The sequence below is a fragment of the Chiloscyllium plagiosum genome, chromosome 36 (genome assembly GCF_004010195.1).
Source record: "Chiloscyllium plagiosum isolate BGI_BamShark_2017 chromosome 36, ASM401019v2, whole genome shotgun sequence".
Taxonomy (NCBI): Eukaryota; Metazoa; Chordata; class Chondrichthyes; order Orectolobiformes; family Hemiscylliidae; genus Chiloscyllium; species Chiloscyllium plagiosum.
The window spans coordinates 16,541,048-16,562,600 of NC_057745.1; the positions used below are offsets into that span (position 1 = coordinate 16,541,048).

Below are 21,553 nucleotides of genomic sequence, written 5' to 3' on the forward strand. Positions count from 1 at the left end.
ACCCTGGAGGCTCCCTGCCTCTATTCCTGGTGAAGGGCTTTTGCCCGAAACGTTGATTCTCCTGCTCCTTGGATGCTGCCTGACCTGCTGTGCTTTTCCAGCACCACTCTGATCTAAACTCCAATATTGACTAGTTTCATCCCAGGCTGTGCGAAAATTTAAACAAATTGAACTGCTTTTTGTTATTTATGTAAATGATTCGAGAATGACCTTGAGGGAAGGCAGTCTGAGATTTGTGCCCAGTCTTGGCTTATTTGTGATTCCAGAGCTAGAGTGGTTGACTCCAAGCTGCCCTTGGAAATGCCCAGCAAACCATTTAATTCATGGGCAAAATCTGCTGACCTGGCCATCAATGCTGACATAAAAGAATAAATAAATGTTTCCAGAAACATCAAAATCTACAGATGCAATATTTATGATAAAAACATTATGGGAAAAGTTATTAAAATTGCCATTGGCTGAACCAATGTATGTCACCCATTTATAATGTTGTAGATGGTCTGTAGACAAATATAGTGAAAACATGATTATTGCCATCAGTTTATAACTTGATATTAATCAGAAAATTCAACAGTTGTTGATTACATTTAAATATCTTTGAATAATTTTACTTTTGTTATTTCAGAATAACCGCATCAAAACCTCAAAGTACAATGTTATCACATTTCTGCCTATCAACTTGTTTGAGCAGTTCCAACGAGTTGCCAACGCATATTTTCTGTTCCTGCTGCTTTTACAGGTTAGTGATTTTTAAAATACGGCACACAAGAACAGGAGTGGAACATGTTTACAATTGGTATCATGTGACTGACTCTTCTTTGACAGTGGAGTATTTAATAACACGTGCTTCAAATATTAGAAGAGAAATATTTTCATCTAATGAAACAAGCTCGCGGCTGCTGTTAAAACCGTGATTTCTAGCATATTTTTTGTGTATTCAAATGGTTCATAAAACTTATTGTGTGTCAAGTTAAACTTGGCAAAGAGCGGAACTTTCGTTCTGATTTGTGAAATTAGCAAGGCCACATCCTTTGTGAAATGAGTGGCCCAGTATCCAAGATGATTAGTTACCATCCTGAACAGGATCTTATAGTTTATTTGTACCATATCTACCATCAATGGGCACTTGTCATAGGAGCTGTACTCTTTCCACTGTTGGTCTTGAGATTTACCAATTGAATATGTGTGGCAATATAAAATTATCTTGAAATAGTTAAACTAAAGAATAGGGAAAGTACCATTTCTATTGTCTACAATACTAGTTTTCCCCATTTTTTACAGCTGTCCCTGTGGAGCAACCAGTGGACTTAGGGTGCACCAACCAGGTACTCAAGGGGGCAGAAAATAACAGTGAAAGGGATGGGGAGGATGGGATGTGAATTATTAGTAACAGTCTTAGGTGGTTCCTCTTCAGGGGTGTGCCATCCACATACTATTAACATCCAGAACTCAGCATTGGGTTTAGTGCATCTTCTATTTATTCAACACAATGTCATCAGCTGCTATGACCTTCCAAATCTGAGCATGGCATTGAATTCAGCACAATGCTGAAATCGAAATTATTAACGTTAAAAGAACAAATTTAACATGATATGTTTTTGCAACCATGAATTCACAGTTAAGTCTGGATATAAATATATATTTTAATCCTTCATAAAGTTTAAAAGTTTACAAGCTTTTGTTTAGTTCAACTTTTATTTCATCAGTTTGATTGTTTGATTCTATTTCATTGTAATCACTTCTGTGTGCTATAATTTAGCCTCGACTTGTTAGCTTGAAGTCACTTACAATTGTTAAATATGTGACTTATCCAGTTTAAGTCTTTAAGCTGAAATGGATTGTTTTATGAAGATACACAGCACAGGGTAAATGGCCTTTTTTTCTTACTGATCCATGTTTATGCTTCACAGGAGCTTATTTAAGGGCAACATTCCTGTTAATTTGGTCTCTTATTTCAGATTTCTTGATAATTCAGTTGTTTTATTTAAAATTTGACTTAGGAATTAAGCAATGCAATAACAATCTCCGGATCACTTATTTATTATGTATTAAGTGAAGCATCAGGTGTAAATTGAGCTAAATCCCAGGAGTGTACACTTGTGAATTATTTAGCTTGATTCTAATTGGGTCTGTTTTGATTTTCTTTCAGCTGATTCCTCATATTTCTTCACTATCCTGGTTTACCACAATCGTGCCTTTAGTGCTGGTATTAACCATCACTGCAGTCAAAGATGCTACAGATGATTTTGTAAGTATTTAATTCATTTTGGGCGAAGTGAGGTGCCCATTGCACTAGTTCAGATTCGCTCCTTCAGAGTTTAGAGGCAGCTCGTGAAATCCTGTATAAGAATAGTGATGCTGGTTTCACTTCTTCATTCTTGGCTCCATGTCAGTCGGTGGTTTGTGCAATGGTTTTTTGATATAAGATACCGCATGTTCATTTACTTTTGGGCTCCTTTGTTATTGTCACTTCACTCAAGTCAACTTTGATCCTCAAGTGTATTTCCCATCATTCTGTGAGTTTACAATGCGTCATGCTTGAATTGCTCTTGGTATACAAATGGCCTTGTTGCCTTGCACAATGTCAATGGGGAAGAAGCAATCCATAAGCTAGGTTTTTGGTTTAGCAACCTGCTCCCTGTTCAGGAGATGAGGCAGTACACTGCGCGTGAGACCCCGCCCCCGTCCAACACTGCCAGCCTCCTGTCCCTGCCCAATACTGCCTCCAACCCCATCCAAGATCGCCCCCTGCTGCTCAAACCTGTCCAACACCGCCCCCCCTGCCCCCCCAAACCAATCCAACACTAAGACTGCTGCTGCCACTGCCGTCTTTGTGGGGTAAGTCTCCACGTGTGGGCGCACACACACACACGCACGCACACAACGTTTTACTGCAACTTTTTGACAGATTCCACCTTTACCCTGTACAAGACAATGTTGGAGAGATTATCTGGGGAAGGGGGGTTTAGGGTACACCCCTGTGTAGAACTCCAGGGAAAGTGTGGGGGGGTGAGAGAGAGAGAGAGAGAGGGCGGGAGGTCAGTCATTTGGAGACGGTGCCTATTTAACCATGTAAACAAAAGACGCGATCAATGTTGGAAACACGTGTTTGATGTAATGTTTCTGTCGGGACCTTGAGATCTCCTTTGGATAATCTGATATTCGGATAATCAAGGTGCCTCTGTATATTTTTGGACATTGATCACTATACTGTATGAGCCTGTAGCTTAAATAGACAGGCACTTCAGCCAAATTCCAGTTAACGCCATATGAATCCTTTGAAAATTCCCATCATTGCCATTGGCTGCAAATGATGGGAGCCAACCATCATTTGTTGTGGAACATGAGGGGGAAGAAAGAAAGGAGGTTGGGAGATCAAATACTGACCATCAGGTTGGGGAATGAAATACAATGAGTTTGCTCATTTGACCTAATGAACTGACTGCACTCAGTTGTGGGAATCGTGGAAGCGAGTGAGCTGCTTGCAGGAAAATAGCTGACTTCAATTAACTCAGCAAAGACCTGGCTTTAAAAGAAAGTGATAGGGCACTTTTGAACAAATAGATCCATTTTCTTATGAAGAACTCTTCTTCACAAAAAAGAAATCAGTAGACGGGTACAATCACTCTCTCTTACTTTTCAGTTTCGCTATAAGAGTGATAATCAGGTCAACAACCGATCCTCTCAGGTGCTCATTGATGGCAAGTAAGTTCTTTATAAATTTTCAACCTGGAAAGGTGACAATGGACTGAATTGTCTCTTTCTGTATTGAAATTTCTATGACGGGTTTATTATTTCCAAAGCAGTTACTGCATACTCTGGTTTTAAAAATTGAAACATAAAGTTAACTTGTTTGCTTAACATTCTGCCTTTCTATTTGGCTATTGTGCCAATTAATAATTTTACTTGAAGAATATGAATGTAACAAAAGCTCTTGAGCAGCAATTAGTAGCACACTGATTAATCTTTGAAAAGATTTGTGTGAGAACATAATTATATGTTTGTGAGGATATATTGATAAGGCTATATATAGGCAATCATATCCTGTTATTAAAGAATTTTGTTGGCATATGGCAACCAATAATTACAAGTATTGCAGAGAACTGTCATCCAGTGCCAAGTGACCCAATACTCTACCTCCTGCAGATGCCACTTTGCCCAGATCTTAGTGCTGTTTGCCAGCATTGGATTGTGTCCCAAGCTGTGCTCAAATTTCAGCCCCTGTTGAATTGAATGGAACTAATTCCTGACGTAGATGATGCTACCCTGTGTCTAACATTAATGGAGCAATTTGAATGGGAATGAGTTTGGAAAAGTCAGCTTTCCAAGAAGACATTTGGACAGTATATAACTAGCAGATACATGATCATATTACTTCCATCTGGACATTGGTAAAATTAAAAAGTAAGCTAATTAATTTATTGGGTGATTTGGTGGTGGGCTTTCCAAAACTGAAAAGGGCGGACCACCTCTAATCAGAGGAGTTGGTTAGGAATGGGAGAGAGCAGGCTGGAGTTTGTATTGAATGATGAAATGTAAGTAAGAAGTTATACTAAAAGACTGACTCCTTGGTTTCCTCCGGGTGCTCCGGTTTCCTCCCACAGTCCAAAGATGTGCAGGTTGGGTAAATTGATCATGCTAAATTGCCCATAGTGTTAGATGCATTTTTCAAAGAGAAATGGGTCTGGATGGGTTACTCTTTGGAGGGTCGGTGTAGGCTTGTTGGGCTGAATGGTGTGTTTCCACACTGTAGATAATCTAATCTAATCTAATCTAATAACCCATGTATATTCAGCTGTAGCTATGAGCAAGATATAATAAAAGATGGTCCAAATTTTCCATACAAGTGGAATGGATGGAATTTGTTCAGTGGTCATGTGGATACTGTGAACATTTGAGGTGAGGTTTTGTAAGCTTGAGTTGGGGTAAACATCAATTTTTTACATCATCAATCACTGAGTTTCTTCACTTTTAGAATCATGCTCCTCTTTGACTCCTTCCTTCCAGTTTTCTGCTGATATATCTCAGCAGTGTTATTCTTGTTCCCCAAAATGCATTTCAAGTAATTTTAATGTAAATATTCTTGGGTGTTGTTCAAAGGAAGGAAGGCAGATGAGTGGGGAAAAAATATTCCAATCATAGAATCTATGGCATGTGTTTAGCACTTACAAGAAAGTACAAGAACTAGGTGACTTACTGGGTGGGATGGGCCTGGCTGGGATGTTCTTCCGAGAGTCAGTGCAGACTCAATGGGCCGAATGGCCTCAATCTGCACTGGAGGCATTCTATGACTTAATGTGCTAATTTAAACCAGCCAATCCTTTTCTCCCAAGCCAGCTTTAACAATACTGTAAACTCAAAAGACTACAATGAGGGAAGTTAACCTGTGGTTGCTGCGAATGTGTAACGGTCACGTTTTGAGACCACATTACTTGGTTCACTGGTAGTACTTTAGCTTATGATCTTGGGATGTAGGCAACATGAAATCCTTGGTTGTCCTAAAAATATTGAAAAGAACAATGCAGTATGGGACTAGAGCCATTGAGTCCAGTGTGACAGGTGAGTCCCTTCTGGAGGATATTAGAGCAAAGAAAACTATAGGGGATTGAAGTGTAGAGTAAACAAAGAGGAACTGACAGAAGGGTCAATAATCAGAGGGTGTGTTTACAAACCAGTAGCAATATGAGGAAGAAAGAAACTTTATGGCCTGAGTGATTGGGTTTCAGAGTGTGCTGCTTGACAGGGTGGTGGAAATAGATTCAATAAAAGCTTTCAAAATGAAGAATGAATACTTGAAAGAAAAACAATACAATGCTATGAGGAAGATGTGGGCGATTGAGATTCACTGGGTCATTCTTTGAAAGAGTCAGCGCAGATTCAATGATTAAATAGCCTCCAGCTGTTTGTACAATGATTCCATACTGCTGATCCAGGTTATTTTCTTACAAAGGTCTGGCAAATTTCATGGATACTTTTCTGGTTCTGACCCATAAATTAGATGATTTATTAAATTCTAATTAGCAATTCTAAATTTCTGGGATGCGAGTCCATTATTAATTTAAGATGTAAATATTAGAGTAATAGCGTAAGGGAATAGGTCTGGGTGTGTTACTCTTTGGAGGGTCAGTGTGGACTCGTTGAGCCAAATGGCCTGTTTCCATACTGTAGGGATTCTATGATGTTCCATGCAACACATTATTTTTAGGGAATTTGCTTTCTCCAAGTTTATTGAAAAAAAAATTGAAAAATAGTATACTCCATCAAGCCACACTTTCATTTAATTGTCATACTTTATCAGTAATTTTTAATCTGTGGCTTGGTATTAACAATTTGCTCCTGATGTTAACTGTAAATTGTTTGTAAATATATATTGGGTCAGAATATTGGAGGCAATGGCCTTCTGGGTATTATCGCTGGAGTCTTAATCCAAGACCCAGATAACATTCTGGGCCATGACAGATGGTTGGATTTGAATTCAATAAATATCTGGAATTGCGAGTCTATGATGACCAGGAATCCATTGTTGATTGTTGGAAAAACCCATCTTGTTCACTGTCCTTTTGGGAAGGAAACTGCTGTCCTTACCTCGTCTGAACTACATGTGACTCTAGATCCACAGCAATGTGGTTGACTCTTAACTGCTCTCTGGGCAATCAGGGATGAGCAATAAATACTGCCTGGGTGAAAGTGAGGTCTGGAGATGCTGGAGATCAGAGTCAAGATTAGCGTGGTGCTGGAAAAGCACAGCAGGTGAGGTAGCATCCGAAGAGCAGGAAAATCGACGTTTCAGGCTGAGGAGATGACCTGGGGATTGCAGTGAGAGAGAGACTCCGAGATCTTTGTAGAGAGAGGAGGAGAACTTCTTCAAGGTACGAAGTTAAAAATCATACAACACCAGGTTATAGTCCAACAGATTGAATTGGAGCATCGCTCCTTCATCAGGTGATTGAAAGCTAGTGTGCTTCCAATTAAACCTATTGGACCATAACCTGGTGTTGTGTGATTTTTAACTTTGTACACCCCAGTCCCACACTGGCATCTCCAAATCATGACTTCTTCAAGGTAGGCATCCTTGCAAGAGCTGATGAAGGGCTCCTCCCCAAAACGTCGATTTTCCTGCTCCTTGGATGCTGCCTGACCTGCTGTGCTTTTCCAGCACCACTCTAATCTTGACAATAAATACTGCCTAGCCAGTGACACCCTCATCCTGTGAATAAATTAAAAAACACTTTGAATTCTACTACTTTTCCTTAAGTGTTCATTATTTATTTTCCAAATACTTCTGTTGCTTTCAAAATTACATGACGTTTAGCTGATTGCAGAGGTTTAAGTTTACTAATCGGGTTAATTAAAGCTTTTAGGAAAATGCAATCAACATGTATTTACAGGGCTAGCTTTGAGTTAACACAACAGATTTGAATAAGACTATAGATGAAACACCAGAGTAAATATTTGATGTTGATTGTAGGCAGTGCTGCTGCTTCTTTGACAGGGCTTATGAGCATAAAGATTCCAATAAGTGCAGTAGACCTTTCAGGAACATTATGGAGTCAACATATCACTGTAATCTTTAAGATTATTGTTTAATGGGGATGAGTTTGAGATATTGTTGTTTTAGTTCCAGGAATCTATGATTATACTCTCATAACACTGCAGAGGTGATTCACCACCTGGCACCTTTAAGACTTAGACTGGATAAATAGTGGATCACCCTGACATTGGTTAGATTTTAGGGGGTCATGACCACAATTACGTAATACAGGTAGCTGCCCATTTGTAAGGAACCTTCTGCTAGTTTAATATATTCAGCAGCGGTTTTCCAAGCTGTCTCTTCTTGCAGTCTGGGTCCTTCAGTAACTGTCAGTGCCCCATACAGAAGCACTCCTCTACCATGGTCACCAGACTGCAAAAGCTACTGTTGCCTCACAGCGCCAGGGACCCGGGTTTGAATCCAGCCTTGGGCAACTGTGTGGAGTTTGCATGTTCTCCCTGTGTCTGCGTGGGTTTCCTCCCACAATCCAAAGATGTGCAGGTCAGGTGAATTCGCCATGCTAAATTGCCCATCGTGTTCAGGGATGTGCAGGTTGGGTGCATTAGTCAGTGGTAAATATAGGATAATAGAGTAGGGGAATGAGTCTGGATGGGTTACTCTTCGGAGGGTCAATGTGGACATGTTGGGCCAAAAGGCCTGTTTCCACACTAGGGTTTCTAATTCTAAAAAAAAAAGCTTTGGATAAAGAATCATTGAAGAGAAGACATCACCACGTTGAAGCTTCATCTCCCTTACTTAGCTCACGTTGCAGCCTGACGTTTCTTTTAAACTAGAAACCCTCTCACTGGCTTCATCAGCCACCCACTGCCTTTGAGTGGATGATGAGCTTGCTTTTAGATGGAGAGTGGCTACTCAGTATGTGGGCTTCTAACATCCGTTTGAGCCTGAATGTGGGGTGTGGAGAATGCTGGGAGAATCCTGCCCTGGCTTCCTAAAATTACAGGCTTTCCATTTTATGACATGGAAGCTCACTTTGAACACAATTTTTTACACAAAGAAGATGCCACTAGGACACCCAATGGTTCTCTTTACAATATAAGGCAGTACAGAAGGATATACAAATGAAATTGCCAACTTGTGAAGGTTCTTTGCTGAAGCTGGTTACAAGAAATAGAAAAAGAGTCAGTTTCCCAGTTCCCAACTATCGCACTCTCATGGCCATAAAGTCAGGAGAACACATTCGATGCATAGACATGTGGAGGATTGGAAAGAAGCAAGGCTTTTTAATGATTGGTATGTTCTCTGCAGTGTGTGTAATCTAAAGAAGTGACAAGATGTTTGGGGGACAATTGTAACATGTTCTGCATGTTTTTAACCAGGCTACAGAATGAGAAATGGATGAATGTTCGGGTGGGAGACGTAATCAAATTGGAAAACAATCAGTTTGTGGCTGTAAGTGCTTGTTAAAATCTTAATTACTTATGCATTTGTCCTCTGGATTGAGGTAATCTGCCTGACTGTATTTATTGCCTATCGCTACCTAAACTATGAATGTGGCATTGTGTGTTCTCCTTGAACAGCCTCAGTCTCTTTGTAATAGAAGCTGTGCCCCAATTATATATACTATATATATAAATATATATATATATATATATATATTTTAAAATGTGTCAACTCTTCATGCAGTCTGTAAAAGCCATGACCATACATGAATTGGGTGGCACGGTGATTCAGTGGTTAGCACTGCTGCCTCACAGCACCAGGGATCCGGGTTCGATTCCCGCCTCGGGCAACTGTCTGCGTGGGTTTCCTCTGGGTGCTCCGGTTTCCTCCCACAGTCTAAAGATGTGCAGGTTAGGTGAACTGACCGTGCTAAATTGCCCGTAGTGTTAGGTGCATTAGTCAGGGGTAAATGTAGGGGAATGGGTCTGGGACGGTTGCTCTTCGGAGGGTCGGTGTGACTCGTTGAGCTGAAGGGCCTGTTTCCACAGTGTCGGGAATCTAGTCTAATCTAAACTGGGATTCAGCTCCTTCTGTTACTTGGTCATTACAAAATGGGATTGTGATTTTGAATAGTGTTTGATCAAAGTCACTTTAAAGTGAAATGTAATTATTTCAGAACAAATTATTTTGTAGTATTAAAACAGTATGTACCTCTACTTCCTTATAGAATTCAACTCTGTATTGTGCACTGACGCTGTCCCCATAGGTTGAGTGCTGAGAGTAAGGCATGCAGGCTATATTTATGCGTGCAGTTGTCATGCTTTATTGCTGATGGGAAGCATTTTTAAATTGCTGAGGGTTTCTAAACTGTAAACTAAAACTGCATTCAAACTTTCTAAATTCCTGATCAAATATCAACTAAACTCCGGGAATAGCCCATTTCCATAAATAGGCATCCAATCCAAAGAGGATAGACCCCTTTAAACAGAGGTCCATTTTCACACGGAGAGCAGTAATATGTTGGAAAATATTCCTGACATTCAGAAATAATTGATTACTAAATTCACCATCACACAACAAAATGTGTTTACACAATTCATGGCTATATTTCTTGCTTTCTCTCTCACTTCTCTGTTGTGTGAATAGTTTCTATGTTTAGCAAAACTCCTTTCGTCTATTTTATTAATCGTGTGTGACACACTGTCCCAGCAGCCCCTCTGGTTCCTAGTCCTAGTGTACAACATTAGCTGACTTGCCTGTCTCCTCAATATAGCAAAGTGAAATGTACTGAATAATGTAACCGCTTACGTAGAGAATCCAGATTGGTCTCCTCCTGCCCATATTGCCCTCTGATGACATTGATTGCTTTCAGCCTCTCTGTCAATCTTGTAACTTTTCAGCTCCCTTTTTTCAAAGCTCCTCCCTCCCCCCCCCCCCATGCCCACTAACCCATTACCACCTCCATAATCTGCAACTTCACATCCATACACTTAAAAAAAACTAAAACTTTCTCTACACTCCTGTCAAACGCCACGTTTCTATGCATTTCCCAGAAATAGACCTAATTCCCCCCACAGCATTTTTGCAATAAAATACAATACTGCTCATTAAATCAAAAAAGGAGAACGATTTTAAGGAAGAAGTACATTGGATCTTAAACTATTGTTGTACTTTGTCATCAGTGAATTGAATGGGGAAAGGTCATTTCTGTCGATTAACCTTGTTCAATTCTGTAATTCCTGGATTACTGACAGTTTTTTTAAAATAAGTTTGTTCTGTCTTTGTCCCATGTTCAAGCCCGGCCCCTACTGCTCCCCTGCATCTCACCCTCTCCAAATTCTGAGAGTGAGTTTAATCCATAAATTCCTCCCATGGTTTAATACTGGTCAGCCAGTATCTCGCGTTCCCATGCTTGTTGAGGAAACCTTATGATTATTCTTTCAAATTTTAGAGAGGTCCTCCAGCAATTGCTACAACTTTCTCTTCACTTTTGTCACTTAGTTTGAGGAATTTGCTGCCCATTTTTATGAATGAAAAACTAATGCAATTTTGGTGACCCCATACCTGGAAACTGTGCCACTTTCAGCTTCCTTATGCCAGAGAGGTAAAACTTGTGTTGGAGGCAATGATTTGAAAGTTCCCCAGATTAGTTGTGGGATGAGAAGGTTGTCCTGTAATGAAGGGCTGTGTAATTTTGACTGATGCTGTTTCTGGAGTGCAGAGGAATGAGAAGTAATCGCGGTGAAGTCACAAGATTCTCCAGGAGCCTGGTACGGTAACCACTGAGGTAGCTTTCCCCTGGCTGGGGAATTTTGAAATTCAGGACACAGACTCAGGCTAAGGGTCCAATCTTTTAGGACTGAGCTGAGGATTTCCCTCATTGAGGAATGACACAAATCTTTGCAGTGTTGTGGATGCTCCATTGTATTTAAGACTGAGACAGACAGTTTCTCAGGGAATCAGTGGATTTGAGAAGCAGGCAAGAAAGTGGAACTGAGACCTGACAATCAATTACAATCATATTGAATGGCCAAAAAGACTGGAGGGACTTTGTAATCTACTCCAACTCCTATTTCTTATGTTCTTAACTGTATGTGGAAGCCATGTTGCAGGTTCAGAATGCTAATCCACTGTGTCTTGATTAAATATGGTTTCACTTCATATAGTTTCTTAACCTTGACTTGTTACGTTATCTTTCAGGCTGATCTGTTGCTGCTGTCAAGTAGCGAACCACATGGTCTTGGTTATGTTGAGACAGCAGAGCTTGATGGGTAAGTGTCTGAGGGGAGCTATGGCCAATCCAGCAAAATCAGTTTAAGTTGCAAACTAAACTGAATCTGTTAAGTAGGGATGGTAAGCAATTTTAATGCTTGGTGAAATCGCTAAGCTGGAACACAGCCTTGAAACCGGTAGATATTCCACCGCTTACAATGTTGCGTTTTTATACAACTTTAACAAACAGAGTGAGTTTGTTCTCTCCTCACCCAGAGCCCAACCCTTCTCCATCAATATGTGAAAGTCAAGCTGATGACAACATTCCCTTAATGAGGCATCTGTTGTAAACCTCTTTTTAAAGAAAGCATCTACAATTCCACTCTTCCTCCAGCACAGAGGAAATTCACACTGTCACCTTGTCAGAGTTAATAGTCTAATAATCAATTGCTCATTGGGGAGCGATTAACTTTGTGTTAGTTTATTTGAAGCAATAAAATACATTTTAAGTTATGGAGCAAACGTGAGTGCCAACCAACTGACTTCTGTGTGTGCAGTTTACAAATCCATAGCAGACTATCTGCATGACAGGGTCACAGCATTGTGTACAAATTTCACACATAGTCTTTAAAGGTGAACTGTCTTTAAGGCAAGCTACATATATAACACATTTCAAGCCCCAGTATGTTTTCCTCCGTCTATGAGAATTGATGATGTCTAGGCCATGGATGTTTAGTGATCTGCAGTGGGTTATGAGACCATCAAGAGCTGTATGTGGGAGATAGTCTGCCTATTTGTTCAGAATTTGTTTTTACAAAAAGCCTGCTTTAGCTGGCATTCTATTTCCTGCCCTAGTCACTGTTGGTGAAACCAACACAATGAGTGATGTGAGCGGAAATCATGCTGGTTCTGAGTCAAACACATGATCTGCAGATTTGCACTGAGAAGTACTCTTATTCCCAAGTCCCAAAGCATTTCTATTTGATTCTACTAGCTATAAACATATTTGCCCACTGCAACAGTTCACTTAAAATTCAGTACTGGTGATGATTCACTGGCAAATCCACACAGCTCTGAATCAGAAGGATGTGAGCTCGAGTCCCGCTGCGAAGATGTGAGTAGCAATACTCTAGTGCAAGACCAAGGCAGTACAGCGCTGTCGGTAGTGGTTTTGTTCAAGTGAGGTGTTTAAACTGAGGTTCCGACTGCTTCCTTCATCTGGATACAAAACAAACCATGATACCAAGTGCACCCAGGGTTCTAGCCAAAGTGTATCCTTCCACCATCATCACCTACAGCAGATTATCTGGCTGTGATCACATTGCTGTTAGTGGAATCTTAAGGTGCATAGATTAGATTAGTTGATATGTTTTAGCATTAAAGGTATAACTTTACAGAAAAGGTACATATGCGAGGCACATCTTGAGAAAGGCCATTGTGAAAAGGGACAAGCCTTTCCATTATTTCATACTTCACTCAGATTTGAAAAAAAATCTCTGAGAAGACAAATCTAATTGGAAAGTTGACACACACCATATCGACCTCAGAATATACAATGAGGGATGGGTCCTACATAGAAATGTTGCTGTAATAAATAATAATATTCTGTGCTGCAATTAGGGGAAGGTGAGCAAGACCAAAAAGAAAGTATCTGGGAGAGGAGCTATTTATTTTACAGTATGAAATATATCCCAGATGTAAAATGAGACTGGAGAGAAAGGTATTTGAATATTTCATTTCTGTTCTCAATTAAAAGGAATAATCAGATTTTTAACTGAAGAGGGATTTGATTGCACAGAAAATTCTTCCTCCATGGTGTTTGACGTAACAGCTCCTACTGACTCATCCCATATATCAAAATGCCTTCTCTCCTTCACCCTACCTGAGCATTTTAAGTGCATCAAACCATGCAGAATTAACGTGATTAAAAAAAACCAAAGGAACTGCAGATGCTAGAAATCCGAAACAAAAACAGAAATTGTTGGAAAATCTCAGCAGGTCTGGCAGCATCTGTGGAGAGAAATCAGCGTTAACATTTTGGGGCCAATGACTCTTCCTCAGAACTGACTTTCTTCAGAATTAACTTGATGATTTGCTAAACTCCTTACCAGAATCACACCTTAAACATCCTCCTTTATTCAACCCTTGCTATTACCAGCAGTTTTTACTGCTGCCTATGTAGAATAATCTTTGCAGATGATCTTTAAATCGTCTGTCATCCTTGGTACAGATCTGGGCAGATTCCAGACAGGATAGACTCGGGATAGATGTTCCCAATGATTGGAGGGTCCAGAACCAGGGGCCCTAGCCTAAGGATACAGGGTAGGCCATTTGAGACTGTGGTGAGGAGAAATTTCTTTCCCCAGAAAAATCTTTATTCCAGACTGTGGAATTCTCTGTCACAAAAATTCTCTGAGGCCAAAATATATTGCAGGTTTTTGAGAAGGTGTTAGATGGGGCGGCATGGTGGCTCAGTGGTTAGCACTGCTGCCTCACAGCACCAGGGTCCCAGGTTCGATTCCAGCCTCGGGCAGACTGTCTGTGTGGAGTTTACACATTCTCCCCGCGTCTGTGTGGGTTTCCTCCCAGGTGCTCCGGTTTCCTCCCACAGTCCAAAGATGTGCAGGTCAGGTGAATTGGCCATGCTAAATTGCCCGTAGTGTTGGGTGCATTAGTCAGAGGGAAATGGGTCTGGGTGGGTTACTCTTCGGAGGGTCAGTGTGGACTGGTTGGGCTAAAGGCCTGTTTCCACACTTTCGGGAATCTAATCAATGTAGTTGTTAAGGCTGAAGGAAATGGTATGGAGAGAAAGTGTGAACAGGTTATTGAGTCAGATGATCAGCCATGATCACATTGAATGGCAGAGCAGGTTCAAAGAGCTGAATGGCCTGCTAGTTTCAATGTTTCTTTGATCTCCAAGTTGGCCGTTACGGGGTTGGATTTTCACTTGTTGGTGGTTGCCCCAGTTTTCCTGTAATATTTCCTTCCCTTGCTGGCATGTCACTTTTCATCAGCTACACGTTCTTAAAGTTTTGTTTGACCTTTATTTAATCCATTCCGTGGGGCATGGGCATCGCTGCAGAACCAGCATTTGTTGCCCATCCCTAGTTGCCCTTGAACCAAGCAGCTTACTCGGCCATTTCAAAGGGCAGATGAGAGGCAATCACATTGCTGTGGGTCTGGAGTCACATGTAGGCCAGATCAAGTTAAGATGGCAGATTTCCTTCCCTGAAGGACATTAGTGAGCCGCATGAGTTGTGGCAGCAATAGTTTCGTGGTCATCAGTACATTGGCAATTCCAGATTCTTGCTTTGGTTTTACAACCTGGCGTGACAAGATTCGAACCCAGGTTCGCAGAACATTCGCTGAGTTTGTGGATGAATAGTTCAGCAATAATACCACTAAGCCACACATACTTCAAGGCAAAGCCACATTTACAGCTGGTTACTGTACAAGCTGATCGTGTCCGTTATACAATGATTAGGTCTAAGGGCTCATGAGACCAGCACTTGTAAAGTGGAGCCACCTAGTGACTGTAACTGGTTGTTGCAATCACCATTTGAAAATTGCTTTCACTGTTTCAACAGAGTTAGATCACTTAAACGTCAAAACAAGTCACAAATCTGAGCATTAATAGGGAAACGATGACAGAGACTGTATTTATATAGCATCTCTAATGTCCTCAGGCTAATAAAATACCTCTGAAGTGTATAAGTGTAAGAAGTATAGCTGTGCACTGCAGGTTCCCAGAAACAGCACAGTGTTAGTGGATGTTGTTTGAGGGCTGAAAGTTGAGTATTAGGCTGCTCCAATACAAAATTGTTAAGTGTGCTCGTTCTCACTACCACCTCTTTTGTCACCTCCATTGTTGCTATCAGACTACTTGTCCAGCATTGAGTCCCATATGAGCAGAAATGTTCTCGGGTTAAATACTAGGAAGTCTGGAGTCATTGTTTTCGATCCTCATTCCAAACTCTGTTTCTTAGGTGCTGACACCATCTCTCATCCTGGCAACAGTCTGAGATATTAAGCTGGTCTCTTTGCAATCTTTCGTGTCATTGTTGCAATCCATGGAGACCAATAACTTTTAGGAAGTGATATGAATTTAAAAGCAATATGAAGCAAAGGATTTCATAACAATATTCCACATTTTGCAATGTTTACTGAAACAAAAATAACAATAGCTAGACATTACTTAACAGGTAACGAACAAAGTAAACAATAAAGCAGGTACTCTCTAATACCCTATTAGATTAGATTCCCTACAGTGTGGAAACAGGCCCTTCGGCCCAAACAGTCCACACCGACCTCCGAAGAGTAACCCACCCCAACCCATTTCCCTCTGACCAATGCACTTAGCACTATGGGCAATTTAGCATGTTCAATTCACCTAACCTGTACAGCTTTGGACTGTGGGAGGAAACCGGAGCACCCGGAGGAAGCCCACACAGACGCAGGGAGAATGTGTAAACTCCACACACAGAGTGTTGCCCGAGGCTGGAATCGAACCTGGGACCCTGGTGCTGTGAGGCAGCAGTGCTAACCACTGAGCCACTGTGCTGCCCCAATTAACAGAACCAAAATCCTCACGTGATATTTATACTTTTCGCTGGACTTTCGGCAGAAATATGGTCTTCGGTTTAAAGTCCCTAACTCCTCCCAGCTTTATTAGAATCCTCTTACACTGTCCCACTGGAGTGAATCTCCAGTACCTTTTAAACAAAGATTTTCCATTCAATCTTTTGGATGAGCTCTCAAATGGATTTCAAGGGTGTCACAGGGCTCGGTGGATAGCACTGTTACCTCACAGTGCCAGGAGCCTGGGTTTGATTCCAGCTTTGGGTACTGCCTCTGTGGAATTTGCATGTTCACCCCATGCCTGCATGGGTTTCCTCCCACATTCCAAAGATGTGCAGGTTAGGTAGATTGGCCATGCTAAATTGCCTTCAAGTGTCCAGAGATGCACAGACTAGGCGGATTAGCCATGAGAAATGCAGGGTTACAGGGAACAGTGGCAGGGTCTGGGTGGGATGCTCTTTGGAGGGTTGGTGCAACTCAGTGGGCCAAATAGCCTGTTTCCACACTCTGATTCTAGTTGTAGTAATTTTGTGGCTGTAACTCTTCATTATGTTTGTTTCTTTGAATTGGGAATTGTCTTCACCAACGCTCTGGTAGTTAATGCAAAAGAAACCCTTTTTTCTCCTGTATGGCACAGCAGCATCTGTTATGGAACCTCTTTTCACAAATCTCTTGGCTCTTTAAAGTTTCGGCAGCAGCAGGACCAACTACCACCACCTTGTGTCAGATTTTAAAATCCGCATCTAACATGGAATAAAATTTGATTTGAGTTTCTGCCTCCACATCAAGCAGATCACACAGGTTTGCCTCTGGAAAGATTTAGGATGAGGTCACATTCTGCTTTCCACATGACTCCATTTTACCTTAAATTAAAGGAGACAATTCAAACATAACCATCTTCTGAAGTCTAGTGTTTGTAAAACAGTCACATTTGATCTCAAGGTGAACTTCAGTCCTCACGTTCCAGTAAGCAACTGTCTATTTTCACCTTCAGTTAGACCACCCAGCTCCAAACCTGTCATAACTCAACTGAGCAACCCTCATTCATGTCTTTGTTGCCTCCGAGATTCAATTATTTCCCACGTTATATCTTACCTAAACTTGAGGTCATTCAAACATTCAGACTGTGTCTGAACCTGCAGCAAGCCCCCTTCACCTGTCACTCCTGAACTTGCTCATCTCATTGACTCCCATTCAAGCAGCTCCGTTTTTGTAAATTCCTCCATGGCCTTACCCCTCCTTATCTCTGCCATCTCCTTGAGCCCTAAGATACTCTGCACCAGCTTCCCTCCTTTAATTATAACCACTGGCTTGTCTCCATAGTTTCATCATGCCATAGGCACAATATGAAAATAAGTTGTTGTTTTACTGCATTACAAAGGGCAGAGAGATCCTCAGTTTAATGTGATCTCTACTAAAGTGTCAGGCTTGGTTTCTGTGCCCAAGACACTGACGAGGGTCTTGAACTCACAACCTCTGACTCAGGGCAAGAGTGAGCCACCGGATCAATGCAGTTTAAAGTATTTTTTTACTGTGTAAATATTGATTGAGGATGACGATTATGGGGCAGTGTTATGTAAGATGTGTAGAATGTAGCTTTCTTATAGTAATTCTAACCCTTCAAAGACCAAGATGTTTTGTACTAAATTCTGGTTGTACGGTGGTATTGTCCCTACCTCTGAGCCAGGAGGCCTGGGTTCAAGTCCCACCTGCTTCAGAGGTGTGTAATAACACTTTCCGAACTGGTTGATTAGAAAGTATCTATAAATATCACCAGCTACATGCTGGGTGAGGAATAACGTCCATGTGTTCACAGTTGTAATCCGTCTTTAGAAATGCTTAATTTGAAAGCAACAAATTTGCTTCATTGTTTGGAAGAAACTAATTATAAGATGGAATTTGACATGTATGGTGCACATCACTTCTTCAAGACTCCATTTATTAGAAATATGAATTATTTGCAGCATTTTTACCTGAGTTATTAAAACATTGAAACCTATATAAGTGTTCCTGTGAATGTTTTGTGTGTGATGACAACACTATATTCTTCTGACTTCTTCTAACAGAGAAACCAACTTGAAAGTTCGACAAGCACTGCCCGTAACTTCAGAGCTTGGTGCAGATATGTGTAGGTTGGCAGAATTTAATGGTGAGTTTAATTTCTTCTACTAGTTTCATTAAGTAAAGTCACCAGGGAATGGCATTCAAATGGGAGGGGGTTCCAACACCAGGAGAGTTCCATGAAGTCAGTCCCAGGGAATAAGGGTGGCTTGGAAATCAGAAATGGCACCGCCAAATTTATTCAGTTTCAACGCAGAAAATGAACAGCATTGTTTTCTACGGTCTGCTATAACACACCAAGTTCATACACCAATCTTTTCCATGCTGATACTTGCCACTTGAACAGTGTGCATTTAAATCATTAAATCAGCGACAACATCATTATGCTCCCACACAAAATCTGCCAAATGTGTATGTGTGTTTCAGGTTTCAGGCATGGAAATTACACTGTAAATGAATGGGGGAGGTGATACTGAAGATTACATTCATCATGTCAGTTTCATGCTTTGCATCTCATTTCAATTTCCTTGTTTTTAAGTACATTTTTTAATGTAATTTTTGTGAAAGGTGACCATTCCCTGGCGAGGTCAGCATTTATTGCCCATCCCTAGTTGCCCTTCAGAAGACCCATGGTGAGCTGGCTTCTTGAATCGCTGCAGCGCATGGGGTTTAGGTACACACGTAGGGAGTTCCAGGATTTTGATCCAGTGACACTGAAGAAACCGGGATTATAATTCCAAGCCTGGATGGTGTGCGTAGCTTGGAGGATTTTTGCAGATGTTGGTGTTCCCATGCATTTGCTGCCCTTGTCCTTCTAGATGGTGGAAGTAACAGGTTGGAGATATTGTCAAAAAAAGGCTGGGTACGTTTCTGTAGCATATTCTGCACATGGTACAAATGCAGCCATAGTCACAGTGAGTCTTAATGTGCTGGTGTTTGGGTGAAGTTAGTGTCTAATTGAGGGGGAACTGAATGGGGCTCCATTCAAGTAGGTGGCTTTGACCTGTCAAGCTTCTGACTGAACCAGTCATCCATCAAAGCCCAGACTGGGGCTCAGCAGAGAGTGAGCCTATCCAGGTCATAGGGAGTCAGGAGGTCAGTCACTCATTTTAGAATCTGACCCTGTTCTGATTAGATTAGATTCTCTACAATGTGGAAACAGGCCCTCCAGCCCAACCAGTCCACACCGACCCTCCGAAGAGTAACCCACCCAGACCCAGAGCCATTTCCGTCTGACTAATGCACCTAACACTATGGGCAATTTAGCATGGCCAATTCACATCTTTGGACTGTGGGAGGAAACCGGAGAGTGTGCAAACTCCACACAGACAGTCACCCAAGGCTGGAATCGAACCTGGGACCCTGGCGCTGTGAGGCAGTAGTGCTAACCACAGATCTTTGGACTGTGGGAGGAAACCGGAGAGTGTGCAAACTCCACACAGTCACCCAAGGCTGGAATCGAACCTGGGACCCTGGCGCTGTGAGGCAGTAGTGCTAACCACAGAGCCGTCGTGCCACCCTGTAAACCAGCCATGTAAATATTGGTAACCACAATATTTACATGGCTGATTTATAGTCTCTTACTCAATAGTAATCCCTAGGACAGAGCTTCCCAATCTTTTTTCCAACGTAACCCCATTGCAAACCTGAAAGTTTAAATAACCCGACAGGGAGAACTACGTAACTGTGGGTCTGCAGGGAGAAAAGGTATTATTTTACGAGTGTTGGAGGAAGGTGGAGATGGCATCGGAAGCCCTGCTGTCTCAGAGCTTGCAACTTCAGAATCTCAACTGAAGATTGACCCATAGTTTGGGAAGCCATATCCTGGGATATTGCTGCTGGGGAATTCAGCAAATAGTAATGTTTTTGAACATGTCAGGTTCTCTCTCCTTTGGAGATGGTCATCACTTGGCAGTTAAAACAAACATGTGACATCCCAGATGTGAATGTTGTCCAGGTCTTGCTGCATGCTGGCACAGACTGCTTCAGGATCTGAGCTGAGATGAATGCTACTTAATATTGTGTAATTATCAATGAACATCCCTGTTTCTAAGGTTGGACAGAATGTCTGTAGTGAATCAGGTGAAGATGGTGGGGTTCAGCACTTTTACTGAGTGGGGGCCACAATTCAAATACGGACTACAAAAGTCAGGATACATTACTCCAATTTGACAGGACATTAGCAAGATGATATCTGGAGCAATGCATCCAGTTTTGTTCCCTTTAATTTAAGAATAGGGAAGCAATTGTATTAGAAACAGTTCAGAGGAGATTCACTTGACTCATTTTTGAGATAAAGAGAATCTCTTAAGAGGAAAGTTGGACACTGGAGTTTAGGGTCAAAAATAAGCTCTTTATCAGGAATGAAGGGTTTATGCCCAAAAATTCAACCCTCCTGCTGCTCGGATGCTGCCAGACCTGCTGTGCTTTTCTAGCGCCACCCTTTTCAACTCTGACTTTACAGGCTCTGGAGTCCTCACTTTCTTCTCCATTGGAGTTTAGATGAATGAAAGGTGATCTTGTCAAATATATAAAATGCTAAGGGGATTTAATAGAGTGGAAGGCTTCCTCTTGGAGGAGAGATTAGAACAAGGGGATACAGTTTAAAAACAAAGTGTCACCCCTTAGGGAAGATATGGGGAATATTTCTTTTTTCAGAAGGTCACAAATCTGTGAACTCTCTTCAAATTGGTGGTACCAGAGTCATTGAATATTTTCAAAGTTGAGGCAGATAGATTCTTGATAAACGGGGTGGGGGGCGGTGGTCAAAGGTTATCAGTGTTAGCTAGGGAAGTGCATTGTGGCCACAATCACAACAGCCACCATCTTGTGGGATGAAGGAGCAGGTCTGAGGGGCCAAATGGCCTGCTGTTGTTCCTAATTTGTGACAATAGCCAATAAGATCAGAACCCAAACAATTTTAAGGCTTCTGTTGTGATGTGTGAATGCAAACAAATGATTTCAACTGATTAAAAGTCTTTACATCATTAAAATGGAATAATGTTGAGTTTGTCTGTGATTTGTCATTCTTGCAGACTTTTAGGATTGTTTGCCATTTTGCTCGGATTTCCTCTTAGTCTGTGGTCAACCAATTGTATTTTTGATATTTGCAGACTCTAATTGCAGATTTCCGCATAGGAATGTGAAGATTCATCAAGTATGAAATATTTTAAGTTCTTCTCTTGACTATTGACCCTTAACCTGATTACCATTGCAATTACCTGGGTCACTGGCTTTGAATGGCTGAGATTTGTACTGAAACTAATC

The 21,553-nt window shown here is 41.3% G+C and overlaps 1 protein-coding gene across 5 annotated transcripts in view; it reads left to right on the forward strand.

The window, feature by feature from the left end:
- The window catches only part of atp8b4 (ATPase phospholipid transporting 8B4), a 246,700-nt gene that overhangs the window by 133,011 nt on the left and 92,136 nt on the right, over nucleotides 1–21,553 (forward strand). For all 5 annotated transcript variants that reach the window (XM_043677403.1, XM_043677404.1, XM_043677405.1 and 2 more), the window contains 6 exons: nucleotides 626–739; nucleotides 2,150–2,248; nucleotides 3,644–3,705; nucleotides 8,872–8,944; nucleotides 11,636–11,706; nucleotides 18,292–18,374. In XM_043677403.1, coding sequence (XP_043533338.1) covers nucleotides 626–739; nucleotides 2,150–2,248; nucleotides 3,644–3,705; nucleotides 8,872–8,944; nucleotides 11,636–11,706; nucleotides 18,292–18,374 — 502 coding nt within the window. The remainder of the gene's footprint in view (nucleotides 1–625; nucleotides 740–2,149; nucleotides 2,249–3,643; nucleotides 3,706–8,871; nucleotides 8,945–11,635; nucleotides 11,707–18,291; nucleotides 18,375–21,553) is intronic.